The sequence below is a fragment of the Agelaius phoeniceus genome, chromosome 3, assembly GCF_051311805.1.
Source record: "Agelaius phoeniceus isolate bAgePho1 chromosome 3, bAgePho1.hap1, whole genome shotgun sequence".
Taxonomy (NCBI): Eukaryota; Metazoa; Chordata; class Aves; order Passeriformes; family Icteridae; genus Agelaius; species Agelaius phoeniceus.
In genome coordinates this window covers 101719998-101735426 of record NC_135267.1, presented here as the reverse complement: position 1 = coordinate 101735426, position 15429 = coordinate 101719998, and the positions used below count along the sequence as shown (strand labels likewise).

The window sequence follows — 15429 nt, the reverse complement described above, 5'->3', positions numbered from 1 at the left end:
ACACAATCCACTGTGAATCAGTCATGGACCTAAGCAGCTTGAGAACATTCTTTTAACACACAAAACATTTTTCCCCGTCTACTTATGTAGCTAAAACCATGTAAAGCCAAACCTATAAAGCTCCAAAGAGAAAGGAGAAACCTCCAAAGCTCCAAGAAAAAACATTGCAAAACTTCTAACAGACTTCACTTTCTGGAAGAGTAGGAGGAGAGGATATACTTAAACTTGCATGTGAAGCAAAATAAGACTTGAAATATCAGGCACTGTCTGTTTTTATTTGGGTTTGGGGATTTTGGTTGGGTTTTTTTTTGGTATGATATTGTTACAGATTTGGACTTCTGTAGGCAGTTGAAACTTGGAAACTCAACTTCTGTCTTTGGCCCACAAAAATGTGAAATTAATTAATTTCTTAGGAAGACTGAACTCGATTGCCAAGTGTATCTTGTTCTTCACAGCACATCAGGATATGTAGTGATAGGAAAATCTTCCTGCTCATGGCTGGCTCCTTCCCTTTCTCCTGGCACCCTGCTGCCTGCATTCTCATCTCCCTTTTCCTCTACATCAGCTAACACCAGAAGATTCCATTAGGAATTGCTGATGATCCTCTTCACTGGGAGAACTTTCCTTTTCCTTATTCATGTTTCTTACTCTCCAATCCAGATAATCTGAAGGTGCAAATGACAAGATGATCATTTGTACAATAAGTCGATACTAAGTGAAAATGTAATTTCGCATCATTTCAAAATTCTCTGCCTTGCTATCTGTGTCTAGCTTTTGCATGCTTACAAGTTTAATGTTGTGTGCTTTCACTTCAGAACCACCACTGAATTGGAGGTGGGGTTTACTTATCTTGTTTGCTTTGACTTTTTAGAAAAATCACTTTGATAAAGACAACATGCACCTGACTTACCAGATAAGATGGTGTGTTTGTAACAAGAGAAAGTAGCTCTGCCCCAAGGTAGCCCTGTTTTTTGGAGTCACTGAAGCATATTGGTGTTGCCTAAGAGACTTAGTGGGAAGTCTCTGTGTTGCTCTCATGGCATTGGCTGCATCCAACAGGTGAGCCAGCACTGAGAAGGCATTTGTAGCTGCACAAGGAAATAAATCCAGATCTTTGTTGGATTTGGGATATTCACAGCTGCTGAAAAGCGATTTTTGTAGTCAGACTGAGAAGAGCACGTCAGAGTACAGGCATGGTGTGGCTGATGAATGATTCATCTGCAAGGCTTCAAGCAAGCACCCACATTCATGATTTGCTCTGAGATCTGTTGATCTTGCTAAGATCAACATCTTACTGTCAACATCAACTATTCAAAATCTTCCAAGATTAGTTGTCTAAGATCCTGTTGGGTGTAGATGCCTGAACAGGCGCTGCAGTAAACCTTGCATTCTGGATAACGTGTTGTAATGTTAGTTATTCTAAAGGCATGATACAATAACAGATTATTGTTGTTCATATCTGTGTAATAATGGAAACTCCCTGATTGTACTTTCCATTTTACACATTGTCAGAACCTTGGACCTTAATCTTGCTCTTTGATTGACAACTGCAGCTGGGGAAGGAGCACTCGTATTGTTTGTGAGAGTCGCATCTGTTCAACTTAATTCAGCTGAGAGTATTTGCATATTCTTAAGTATTTCTTCTGAGAGGACCTAAATCCTTCTCAAGTGTTTGATGCATTTTTGAAATTCATTCATAAGGTATCTACATGCACTAATAGTTCTGTATAATATTGCTGTGCATAATCTGTCAGATAAGGCTAGTTTTTTAAACAAGGTATTCTTTGGGGATGACATATTACATTCTGACTTATTCTACTGGGCAGAAATGTCAAGTACTTTGAAAAAGGATGCTTGAATGTTTTGATTGAATTAGTATTCTTTATTCAACACAAATTGTCAACTGCAATAAAATGTCGTCCTATTGTGAGAACATTTTTCAAAAGAATTAATAGCAGGGCTTTTTTGTTTTATTTTTTGTTACTGGAGCTTTTTTACATATAATCATTCCTTTCCTGACGATGCTGATATTAGATAAAACAAGAGAGTCGATTCTTAAATGCATTTTAGATTAATTTATCTGGATTGTTAAGCCATGAGCAACATTTTTATATTGAAATACACCTTCGGCTTCTCAAATAAAAATTTGGCTGTTATCTATTTTGCTCTTTATGTTTTTCTTGCAAAATTTTTATCAATATTTTTGGAAGTATTGTCAATTTTAGTTTCAGAAACCTTTTGCTCTTGATAGTGCTTGTACACCACTAATGAGAAGAACCGCTGCTCTGAAAAATATTCAGGTATTCTGTTTGAGCATGGAACACAAACTAAATGACCTCAAACCACTATGCAAAGAAATATGTGCATGGTCCAAACCTATGTCTTCCATAGGCTGGAAGTTCCAGTCCAGAAGTAGCCATGTTTGGACAGAGCATGTCCAATTTGCTGTGAAAAGAAATGAGAATATATTCCCAGCAGTTTAACTGGATTGGGGCTGTGGATCTGGTTCAAGCTCAAGCCATTAAAGACATCCTAGATCTTGTAATGGAGCACCTCTAATCACAGTGGACAACCTTTTTTTTTTTTTCAATTGCACTAAGAAAGTGTTCGAAGTTCCACCACCATTAGTGACTGACGTAGTTTAAGAAATGATTTTCTGTCGCTCAAAAGTGCCATACTGATTTTTTGGGAAAAAAACCAAAACACCCAAACCAAAACAAAAAACCAAAACAAAAAACCAACAAGCAAACAAACAAACAAAACCAAAGTAATCCCTACAGATTTAATAAGTGCATTTTTTTGTTTTGTGCACATGCAGGTTTTCGTGTAACAGCACCTTTCACGTTAGCTTTGTTTTTTTTTTTGCTTTCAGGAATCTCCTTCTGGACGTAGAAAAGCGCTTGCCACTAGCAGCATCAACATGAAGCAATATGCCAGCCCCATGCCTACACAGACAGATGTCAGGTTAAAATTCAAGCCTTTGTCTAAGAAAGTGGTAGCTGCCACACTACAGTTCTCCTTATCTTGTATTTTCCTGAGGGAAGGAAAAGCCACGTAAGTTGTTTGTTTGTTGGGGGTTTTTTAAACCAGATAGCCTGCTTTATGTTGCTTTTCAAAGAATCCTTTGGATAAAGAGCTCTTTCTGTATAGAATGGTGGAATTTGAGAGCATCCTTCAGCATACCTATCATTCCTGCCATACTTGGTTTCTTAACTGAGTAAAAGTTGTTTCTTACTCTTATTTAGCCTTGTGTTCTTCAGAGACAAATGGCTTGTGCTCTACTCTTACAGACATTTTAAGTAACAACAGCTTAAAGTATCTACAGGTCTGAAATGAGTGGGAGTGTGTGTTTATGTGCATGTGTGTCTTCATCCAACAATACCCTTGGCAGATTTCAAGGGAGTCCACTGATATTTCACAAAGAATGCAATAAGGACAAAGCCAGTTGGAAGGTGAGGGAAGGTGGAGTTAGAGTTAAGATTTTGGGTTGAGCACAAGAACATCCTGTGGGAAGAGTTCTCTTGGGCGCTGATTACTGCTCCCTTGACTCACTCACTTGGTTCTAGATTGCAAGTTATTGACAGGGCTTTCATAGTACCCTGAACAAGGGATCTGAAAAAAGCTGCTCTTTGTGAAAGCATTGGTTTCCAGTATGTGTAAATAGACACTGCCTTTTTTTATTTTATCTTGTTAATGATTTCAGATATTTATAGAAGGGATTTTAATCCTGTAACAGCATCAGAAGTTACAAATGAATGTAGGCATTGCATGCAACATGTGGGCAGTAGGTCTGGCCAAGCATTTTCAGTTTAACCAAAGCAGACCAGGCAAGCATTTCCCAGCCTTTCTGGGCTGGTTTAAAATTTTAGGAAGCAGTTGTTAACTCTTGATGCAAAGCAGTATTTTTTTACTGTTTACAGTTTTGTTAATTGAAAACTTTCCCTTCAGAATATATTTATGAGTTGTATTAGTTTTGTTTTTTCACTATCTTCAAGATCAGATCTGATATCATAGACCTCCCTGAAGAAAACATCAAAATATTTAAAGAATTTTTAAGAATGCAGTAATATCAGATGTGGTATTAACAAGGTGCATTTTAATGCCTGGTGTGATGTTTGTTATTTAGGGATGAAGACATGCAAAGCCTGGCTAGTTTGATGAGTATGAAACAAGCTGATATTGGTAACCTAGATGATTTTGAGGAAGACAATGAAGAAGATGAAGAAAACAGAGTGAATCAAGAGGAAAAGGCTGCAAAAATTACAGGTTGGTTTTGTCACAGGCATTGTAAAATATAGTTTCCTTTGCTTATTGTCCATTTTTTTTATCCTTATGCTATATTTTTATTTCACTTTAAAAAATCCTAACAACCGAAACAATATTTAGGATAGCTTGATTGAAGAGGAACCCATCCATAACTCAACAAAGTTTAATACTTGTGAATCCAAGAGCCTTGATTTGTGTCTGTGTGTCCTGCTTTTGGGAGAGAATGCACTAAGTAGGTAGCATTTTAGGGAAGCAAAGAACCAGCATGAGCAGAGGAGCAGAAAAAGCAGAGGGAAAGGGTCAATGAGCAAGAAGACAGGAGGAGAGGCTCAAGTGAAATAATGAAGGCACTTTATGAGAATAACTGCGAAATGAGTTGTGCCATGGACAAGTGCTGAGGTTCTGCTCAATAACATGGCAATTCCAGGCTGCATATTGCTGCCTTTTGGGTGGGGGTGTCTCATGGAAAAGAAACTGGGAGGCTGTTAAAGGACTTTAATGAATTTGATAGTGAAGTTGTTTGAAGTGAGATAGTGTAACCACATTTGAATTGCTGATGAAAATGCTTAGTGTGTTCAGGATAGCTGAACTAATCGAGGCAAGTCAGATCAGGATGAAATGATGTTAAATTGTTGGTAGAGATCAGTGTGTAGTATTGCTCCAGATGGGTTCTGTAGGAGCTCTTTGTGTAATGAATCAGGAAAAGAAAATTAACTTCTGGTGCCAGACTTCATAACTTCCAGTGCTCTTTCAAAATGTCTGAAATAAAGGGAACCTTCTCCAAAGTGGGGGAAGAGCATCCCGAGCAGAGAAGTGAATTGTCAAATCTGTTCTTGAAAATTCAGAGGAACACTGGTTCAGTGTTATGAAACATTACTTTCATAACTTCTTTTTGAGCTTTCGTTGCAATCAAAAGGTTCAGCCTGAAGCATTTATTACTTAGTTACATTTAGTGTTGTGAAAGGATGCAAATATGTTTTCTGTATGCTTTACATATTCAATTAAACATTTTTTACCCTGGCCAAATCTCTAGTTATGCTGTATGTGTCTGGCACAGAGCATATTGGAAAGTCTGGAGTGAGATATCTGAGGAACCAGGATAATGTATTCTTGGTCAGGGAGCAGAGATATACCAGTCTGGTCACACTGAAATAATTCTGCAGGGTTTACTTCTTTCCCAGTGTAACCAGAATAAATCAGATCACAGCATAAAACAAAACCTGACATGTTCACCAGGCCATTGGATAATCACAGAGAAGGCCAAAGTAAGGAGGGGTAATGTTCAGTCTATAGAAACTGCTGTGCACAAGTGTTTTATTAGGATCTGCCTGGGTACTGCACTGAGGACTGCAGAAGGGCAGCAGGTGAAAAGCATCTGATCTTGCTTCTCAACACTTGATTTTGCAGCACTCAAAAAGGCTACAAATGATTCCTAAACAAGCAAAAGTCTTATCTAGGTTAGACTAGGCTGTCTGCTATCCTTTGGGTATGGAGTGAACATCTTTGGAGATAGATGGTATGGGTGAGCTAGCTGATGTGTCACACAAGCTATTTTAGAGTCATTTGCTTTTCCATCTGCTATTGCAAAGGCCGAAATTTTCTGTTTAAAACTAACAATACCTCCATGAAAGGCAGAAGGAATAAATACTTATGGAATACACAATTTCTGTGCTTTGTTCAGCCTGCTCTGATACTGTTTTCTAACCATACAAGATGGGAGTGTTGGACTGGTTTTTTTCTAAATGAATCATGACATGAGGAAGGTCAGCCTTGGAATTTTTCTTCTTATGTTGGTTACAACAGCTGAGTTGCTTTACGAGCTTGGCCAGCTTTTCCCACCTTTGAGAAGGAGAGGGATGGTGAAGGGGAATGAGTGCATGCAATTTCCCAAGCAAATGGGAGAACATAAAACATAGGGCAGTAAGTAAACATTAATAAATAAGATGTAAAGTATCTATTTCAACACGTGTTCAAGATTGATTTCATTGGCAATTACAGTGACTCCTGTAATAAATATAATGAATGGGGAAAGCTAGGAGAAGAGCTGAGGAAGCAAGGGAGAAAGAGGTAGGAATCATTGTAGAAAAGCAGGAGAAAATTTAGAAAGAAGGAAATGTAACAAAACTGATGTAGCAAAGAACTCTTTCAAAAGCAGCGTTCACAGAATACCATAAAGTTAATTGAGGAAGTTACATAACCCTTTTGAAAGCTTGCTGCTACCAACATTTTCTCCTCTTGTGCTGTGCTGGGTGTTGGCAGCTGAGGAGCTGGAATGCCTCACTGACTCAGAGTGCCCTGTGGCAAATCCCTTACCTCAGTGCGCCTGTTTTCCCAGCTGTAAAACGGGAATACTGCCTCTAACACCTCATGGAAATGATGGGAGCAGCATACAGTTAATGTTTCTAATTGGGCTTGCAATGAGTAGCAAGGAGGGAAGGATTGTTCTCCTACTTTGGACTCCAGGTTTTCTCACTGCTGACTTGATGTCTGAAACATTATTGTTCCCAAGGCACAGCTGCAAGAGATGCTGCAAGTCTTTTATCAGACACTGCTCCTTTTTGCAGTGTACAACAATTTTTATTGGTCTTTGTTTGTGGGAGTTCTTTTTAGTTGTGCCAAAGTTGCAGTTTCATAGATGAACATACATATCCACTTCTGGGAGAGCAAGGGAGATCTGCTGTGTGGGGCTGTAGATGGTGCAGGTGAGTTAGGAAATGCTGCTTCTCTTCCTTGACGGGTTGCCTAACTTGGAGTAGGTATCTGTGCCTCTGTTTCTTCAGCTATGAAGCAGGTGGTGCAATACCGACTGACCTCAAAAGCAGTGGAATTTGGGGTGGTCAACATGGAACTGCTGCCATACAACTGACCAGACTGAAAGATGTTTTCCATTTCAAGCACTGCTTTTACTTGGAGAAATCTCACTCCATCTCAGGCTTTCCCCCTTTCCTTCTTAGTACTTCTTGTTGAAATTTTTCATGTGTAAAAGCCGTATCTTCCCTAAGTGTTCTGTGTGAAGTTGAAAATTGTTTGTTGCCATGAATTAAATTTAAAATATTTAGTTTCTACACTGTCAATATACATGGATTTAAACCTCCCTGAATTATCCTGTCCTTAGTCTTCAGTGGAACACAAGACATCTCATACTTGGAGAAAATGTGCCTCATAACTCACAAACAGGGCAGTAATAAATGTGCTTCTCCTAATGTTTTAATTCCTACTTAGAACCTCATGCTGGGGTTAATAGCTGCCTTCTGCTCCATCTGCCCAGGAGCACAGTGTCTGTCCTGGGGCACCACATGGAATCAGGAACGTGCCCATGTGCTACCTATTGCAGGAGCCTGAATCCCAACATGTTTCAAGAGCAAGCTTCTGGGTAACAATATGTGTAACCCTTTTTGTGCAATTTGCAAAACCATACCTCTCCTGACAACTTCTGGTACATTTACTCTCTTTTTCTTTGTCAGGATCACCAAACTGCTTGGAAAAAAAAAAAAAAGAAAGAAAGAGAGAGAGAAGAATGAAAAAAACCCCAAAAACCAAACCAGTGATTTATGTGACATACTTGTAGAACAAGCTAATGTGTGTTTGTAGATAATGAGATTTATAAAAGATAATATAGGATATAAATCTCCAACCTACAATTTCCATACTCCAAAATATGACATAAACCATTTAATATTGTAATGAGAAACATTGTAGTGCGTATGGGTGTTTAGGTTGGCAGATAAGACCAGGTGATTCAGACCACATCAAAGAACTCCCTCTTTTTAAAGCTCTGAACTTAATTTGTTATTTTCTGACAATAAAAACTGAATTATAATTGTTTTGGGGTTTTTTTTTCCACATGCTGACATAATAAATTGTAAATCATGTCAGCATCTGAGCCTGGTTTTAACTACTAATTCGTTAGTACTGCTGTTTTATGAGGTCAGCTCTGTTTTATTTGAGCACAGAAAGGTATGTTCTATTGTCTATCTTGAGTCCTAAGAATTCCCAGAAGATAGTATTATATTATGTAGATTTCTCAGGTGTATGTAGGGTTTTATACTGAGAAAGCTAAGTTTTGGGACAGTTCTGGTGTTATTTTTTAGGATAATTTTAGCTGTTGGAGCTAAAAATAAGGAAGTGAGGATGATTAAGTTAAGTCTGTGTAGACAGATATAAGTGTAAAACCATGTAAGCAGATTTATGCTTTAAGGTCAAGATCAGGAGGGAGATACATTACCGAGGAATTCTGCTTGGGGTTTGTCACTGTCAGCATTTAGGATGCCCAATAGATATTGGCAGAGTAGGTAATTTTCCTTGGTAATTTGCAGATTGGCATGTCTTTGCAAAGCAGTTTAAATTTGCCAAAGAAGTTTTTATCCATGTGACAGAAATATTACCAGGTTCTGGTCTGCTTTGGACTTCAGTTTCTTTGTGCTGTCTGTGAAGGCATGAAATCAGGAGGGGTGTCATTGTGTCAGCTATGAAAAAGCATTAAAAAGCCCCCCTGACTAGGAAGTTCTGGGTGGCCATAAGCACCAACATGAGTTGGAACAGTCAGAATACTACTCAATTTTTGCCTCAGTTTGATATCTTGCTCCCTTAAACTAGTTCATTGAATAAAGACAAATTTTCCTTTCCCAAACAAAAGCCAGATGAGAAAAAGTCAAGTTCAAAACAGCCGTAAATGAAAAGTGTTATTGAGAGGTATCTTCTTGTCTACACAAGAAATTAAACTTTAAAGGAAATAAAAGAATGACTGGCATGAAGCTTTAACTTTGCTGGCGATACCAGCAGGCATCATCCATTTATTTCATGGGGAAAAGACAGGAGATGAAAAAGGCTGTCAGTGGGGCAGTGATATTCAACAAGCAGGATCATCTCTCCTGCACAAGTTTCTCTTGCCTGTTTGTCATGTGGAAGGATGAGGAAGGCTGTCCCCTCTCCACAGAAACCAATGCTCAGGTCTCTCAGAGATGCCCCAGGCTCAATCCCCATTACTACAGAAGCTCCATTTGTCAGATGCTGTGGATGGGACTGCGTTAGGGGGGAGCAGAGAGGAATTTTTCCCCTTGGGCTAGAAGCCTCTCAGTTGTTTTTTGTTTCTTTCCTTCCAGAATTACGGAGTCATCTCCATCTTGACTAAAATTAAACATTTAACACATTTTAAAAATTACTAGTTCATGGCAATTTAGAGCTCTCCACTATGGATAGAAGGTGAAAAAGGATATTACAAACAGCAAGGTGTTACTTACATAGCATGACAATGAAAATTCAGGTGATATATATGTTCAGTTTGCATTCTCCTGGCACAATACTGATCATGTATTTTAGAACTATTTAGGTAAATTCATCTTGTCATAGATCAGAATGTAATGGTGACTAATTGCAAATGTTAAATAATCAGAGTGTGTATATAAACAAAAAAAGATTAAAATGCATATTGTATAGGTCAGTTTGCTGTAACCTTAAGGGTTTGGGAGGGAGATAATTTGTTGTGGGGCTGATTTGTGTTGATCGACAATGTTTTCATATTCAGGTTTTCTTCATGAGCAGGAAAAATCTTTAAATTATATCAAGTACACCTATCTAAATTTTCAACTGATTGTGCATAATACTCGTCTTCATAAAACTAATTATTGTTGCTGTCACCATAACCTGGCTAGGTTTTGTTTATGTCTTGTTAACTGGGTTTCATGTTAAATTATCCCTGAAGCACCTACACAGGTACTTTGCTGTAGTTATATAATTATGAGGACTCGTTCTAAATATATTCTTTTACCCTCTCTCCCTTGCTTTCTCTCTTTCTGGTAACAGTCTTCGTTCCACTTCTGTTTCATTAAATGCCCTTGCCTTACGTTTGTCTTGACTGGCTTCTATTTACAGAAATTGTAAACCAGTTGAATGCTCTGAGCAGCTTAGATGAAGATCAAGATGACTGCATAAAGCGAGCAAATATGCCTTCAGCTAAATCAGCCAGTTCCTCTGAAGGTCTATGAGCTTTCATCCTTTCTTTCTGTTTCTGATTGTATTTACTGTGACCCATTACCTTTTGACTCCTGCCTGTATTCAGCTGTCAGTTTTATCTCTGTGCTTCCACCCAGCATGACTCTCAGTAATTTGTAGTGCATCCAACAGGTAACAACATGATAGAGAAAGAGCCTGTCTCCGCTACAGCTCCGTTGTCATCTGATAATGAACAAGAAAGAAAAAAAAATACAAAAAAAAAGAAAGAGGAACCACCAGACCCTAAGCTTAAAACAGTAGTTGTATAGTCAGTAATACTTGACCTTTCTAAAGTGACAAAATGTCCTCTCTCTGCTTTTATGTTCACATTACATCCAAAAATTAAAATTTCCTGCCGATAGTTAGCGTGTATGTGAACAATCAAAATCACCGTATTTAGCTCGTTAGATGTTCCACAACATTTATTTAACGAAGGAAAGAGAAGGCTTTTTTAGAAGTCATTTCTGTTACATAATGTTCTGATCAGCAAATAGAAGTTTCATTCATTTCATTTTTTTTTTCCCCTTTGTTGATGTACCTACTGGACTGTGTTAACTTAGTCGTGCAGTTCGTGCCATACCCTGGTGCAGTGTTTCGAGGGACTGTTGACACGGAGCTTTTTGAGCTCCAGATACGTGTGATGAACTGCTTGTATCTATTTTAAAACAATATTCCAATTTGTTCGTAGAGCTTATCAATAAGCTTAATTTTCTGGAAGAAGGGGAGCAAGACCCGGCCAACTCCAGCACGAATCCTTTTGGTGATCCTGACACAGCAGAATTAAATCCATTTGGAGACCCTGATGTAGAAGGTAATGAATTTGTTTTACATAATTCATTGCTACTTGCAAATGCTTTGTGAAACATGATTTTTATTTCTGTAGGGCTATAAATGAAAAATTTTAATTGATTAAATACAATTATTTAATGTAGCACTGAGGTAGCAATAGCAATGACCCAGTTGCTACTAGAAAATTGTTTTATTCTTGGAGTCACATCCTTTGTATTGAGGCACATTCATATTTGCCACTGGGGGCTACCAGCTGAAGCAGAGAGTTTTAGACCTATCAGGTGTGTTACTAGTACTCACCTTATGTGGTATGAATGAGCAACACATTCTGTCAGACAGCCCTGCTCCACGTGGGTGATGGTTTATATCATAATTTCCTTCACTGCAATCTTCGCTGCATCTCAGCTATTCTTGGTTAGCACTAATCTTCATTATTACAATTTAATTTTCTCTTTTTTATTCTTCCTTTTTTTTTTTTTTTTTTGCTTTTATAGCTTCCTCAGTTAAGCCTTCTGGCATTTTGCCTTGCACCACATGCTAGGTGTTAATCCCCTTTCCAGACTGACATGCCCATTCTTGTTCCATTTGGGTGAGATGTACAACCCCTGTAAATTTTTAATCTGATAAGATTTTGGCCGTAAGGCCAGAAGGGAGCACCAGGACAGCAAACATCTCTTCTGTCCTCAACTCCATGCCCAGATATTCAGGCTCCCATCTGCTGGATGTATCACTTTTAGCTTGCAGCTGCTCAAAAGGCCAATTCATGGTTGATTCCTAAGTCTGAAGCTGTACTCAGCCTTTCCTGTTCAAAGCTCCAAGACTTCTCTTCCTACAGAAAATACCAAGTTACTCTGTAATGGCAATGGAGAAGAACCACACTGAGCAGGAGCAGCCCAGGGTGCAGCCAGGGGATTTCTACGGTCAGGTCAAAGAGAATGGATTTCCAAGCTGCAGTTTCCCCCTTTGGTCACTCACTCTCTTTGGACAAGCTGAATATTTACTCACAGCACAGTTTTTCTGCCTTCAGAGTCTGCAGGGAATGATGTGGGTGGAGATCGAGTCTTGTCATACTTTGGCTGTGGTGTGACTCACAGCTTGTATTTCTGAAACAGGGACATTGCACTATCTTCTGTATTTGGCAACTGAAGCCATAAAGCCACTATCCTGGGCACCTTCTCCTTCCTATAAAGTTGTCAGGTTTTTCTAGAGCTGCAGAAGTGAGTTATTTCAGCTTTGTAGATGCCAATATATATGGATTAGGTTCTGGTGTCCTAATCTTTGGCTTTATTTCGTGTCTGTTCCTTGACAGTGATCCTTTAGGATCATGGAGGGAAGCAGAGTAAGTGGGAATGTAAACCCCTCTGGTAGTCCATAAATAACTTGCTCTAAGAGGCATAGTCTATATTCCTTTCTTCTTTCTCTGCTTTAGAAAGAAGAGCTCCCTTCTCCATGGAGAAAGCTGTACAAGTCCTGTCCTACCTAAACTGCTTTTCCCAAACCCTACTTTTCTTTCCTTTCTAGAGAGAACCCATTCTGGAAGAAAGCAGTGGGTGTTCTGGCCCCAGAATACAGTGACTTTTTCTCATCTTGGGGACAGGGAGAAACCGCTGGTGGTGTTTCTTAGTACTGGAGTAGCTCAATAACTTGTGGCAAGCTCCCCGTGAGCAGCCTGCATCCAAGACATCAACTTGCTTATGTTCCCAAAACGCTCTCAGCCTATCAGGGGTACGTTTTTTTTCATAATTGTGGTTCTTTTGGTGACGTCTGCCTTTACAGTCATCTTCAGTCAGAGGTGTGGACACTTTTCCATATCTCTGGGTCTGTTCTGTGTACTTAGGACAGTCTCTGTGATCGGACTCTTGGGTCCCATCTCCAGCTGTGGGCAGCAATGCTGAGTTGTTGGGTGTGTGAATACCAAGTGTTACTCCCACACACAGTCACTGTCATTCAGCAGTCAACATACCATAACAGGACAGTGTTTGGGATAAACAGGGTGTCACTAGATTCTTCCTACTATGTCATAAGGTGTTTTTTATTTGGGAGGAGTAGACCTTCTGTAAGGTTCATGTGACAGTGTCTTCCTGGAGCACTAAACCAGGCTGAAAGATCTGAAAGATCAGCTGAAAGAGTGATTCCCAGGCTATCAGACAAAGAGTTGGACATCTAGTGTGGCATTTTTAAAGCTTTTATGTTATGATGATTGGCTTCTGAGGGATTCTTCTTTTTACCTCAGACACCTCTGAGAATCACTGGTTCTTCCACTGTCTTGTCCCTATAATGGGAACTGGTTGTGTTCCCATTACCTTGCTTGGCCTTCTTGACATGTGCCTTTCCTCCAGTCCTCTTCCTCCACAGAAAGTTGAGGGGGAGAAAAAATGGTGCTGAGACAAATTAGAGAAGATGGTTTTGGTCTTCAGCAACAGCAGAATCTGCTGTGTATTTTTATGGCTAATTGGATCAGTGTCTCTACATGGGGATCACCTAGACATTAGCATTTTGGGGAGATTTACCTTTGTTTTGAAATGCATTTTAAGGCTACGCAATATCATAGCTGTTCTTATCCTGTTGCCCAGCTACTGAAGGCTGACCTGTTTGTGTCCCATTATTCACTCATGATTCTTCTATTCTGAGACCTCAGTGAAACTTTTAATACTGCCATCCACTTCCAGGAAGCTCTTTGAGACTGTGCCTGCTTGTTTGCTTTTGCATCCTGAAGTGAATGTAACCTTTTTGGTGGCCACCCCAGAAGCTCGAGAGCATGACAGAGGTTCAGGAGTTTAAGGCAGGCTTTCTCCTACAGGCTTAAAGAGTCACATTACCTGTTTCACTTGTCTTGTGATCTGCTTAAATCAAGAGATTAACTTTTTATGTGTGCAGGGATGAAGTATTTTTCTGTTCACTTACATGTTAGTCTCTTTATCTTTTTATCTGGACAAGGCATAATCTGGAACTTAGACTTTGCGAAAGTTCCGATTCTTCTCTAGAATTTGTTACTTAATTTCCCCAAGACGTGCAGAGCAGCCAGCTGGAGCCTCCTTTCATAAGTACTTTGCCATCAGATGTGAGGAGGCATGAATTGCTATTTGGCAGGGATATTCCAAGGATATTCCTATCAAGCCTGTAACGTGTGTGCTCAGAGTTACCCAGAGTATGAATATGTATGTGTTGACAGTCACTCAGAGAGAAAGGAGGATTACTTGCCAGTAGATACTTGTTTCCTAGACAGATATTTCTTGTGCCTGTTCACAAACCAGCTACTTTCCCTCTATCTTCCTAATCCCATAATCACTTAACCCTGGGAATATGGGGTGGAGAGAAACTAGAGGCGTGAGTGCACACTGTAGGTGTGGCATGGCAGAGGGTCATTAGCAAGCTGGCTCTGGATGCTGCTGGGATTTAAAAAGTCCTCAATGTCAATGATTTTACACACACAGCAGAGTGAATGGGCATATCAACAAGTCACCTCAAAAAATCTTCAGATGTGTTTCTTGGTTGACATGTCAAATTGAGGCTTATTTCCTCTGTATCTACTAGGTCAGCTAGACATTAGAAATCCTGGAAAATCAAAAATAATCTTTTTGAACACTATATCTCTACAGCTTTATACTAGATTACCTTTGCATGATCGTATGAGGACAGCCTTTTGGATTTTTAGTCACAGTGCAACAGAATTATAAAATCAGTTAATTTCTGTGCAGAATATTTACTTGGGGAAGTCAACATGTGCAACAAATGAAAGTAAAAAAACCACAACATTCTTTCATCACTAAAGTTCTTTTTTTTTTGTTTTTAATTTGGTAGGGAATACAAATTTTTAAGTTGTGTATGACCTATACAACACACATGAAACATGAGGGTAACTCTCTGCTGGTACCCCCTGTCATTTAGACCACCATTTACTTCAGCAGCGTATTTCATCACCTTGTGTGTGGACTTCTGAGCTCCCTGCAGCATGTTTTACTCTGAAAATGAACAGTGTTACAATGCAGCAGCAAACCCCAAATCATTCCAGGGTACTCCTACGCACAGAGCAGCACGGAACTAACTGAGAGGAAAATGGTGCCTCTATCCCTTCTATTTCTTCATGAAAAGCAGTGTGTTGTGAGTGTATGAATAAAAGGATCAGAAAATCACCAGTGGTGTATGGGGATGCCAGTCTTTCTTTTCTCTTTCTAGAAGCACTGGGCAGTTCCAGCTTTGATTGGTGCTGTTTGTTGGGTGCTCCCATCCCATGGTGCCCGTGTGCCTGCAGCCCGTGGCGTAACCCAGCACCTTTCACATGTGGCTGCTGCTTTCATCCTCTGCCAAGGGGAAAGTGCTACGTGCCATGTTTTGGTGGAGGTTTTGTTTGGTTTTAAGGGATGTGTCACAATATGTTTGTGT

General features: G+C 39.5%; 1 protein-coding gene across 12 annotated transcripts in view; it reads left to right on the top strand.

The window, feature by feature from the left end:
- EHBP1 (EH domain binding protein 1) overlaps positions 1 to 15429 on the top strand; it is a 204954-nt gene that overhangs the window by 75133 nt on the left and 114392 nt on the right. For 8 of the 12 annotated variants that reach the window (XM_077175999.1, XM_077175996.1, XM_077176004.1 and 5 more), the window contains exons 6-9: positions 2873 to 3054; positions 4127 to 4266; positions 10138 to 10242; positions 10946 to 11068. In XM_077175999.1, the coding sequence (XP_077032114.1) occupies positions 2873 to 3054; positions 4127 to 4266; positions 10138 to 10242; positions 10946 to 11068 (550 nt within the window). The remainder of the gene's footprint in view (positions 1 to 2872; positions 3055 to 4126; positions 4267 to 10137; positions 10243 to 10945; positions 11069 to 15429) is intronic. The other 4 variants (XM_077176005.1, XM_077176001.1, XM_077176002.1 and 1 more) reach the window with 1 other exon arrangement.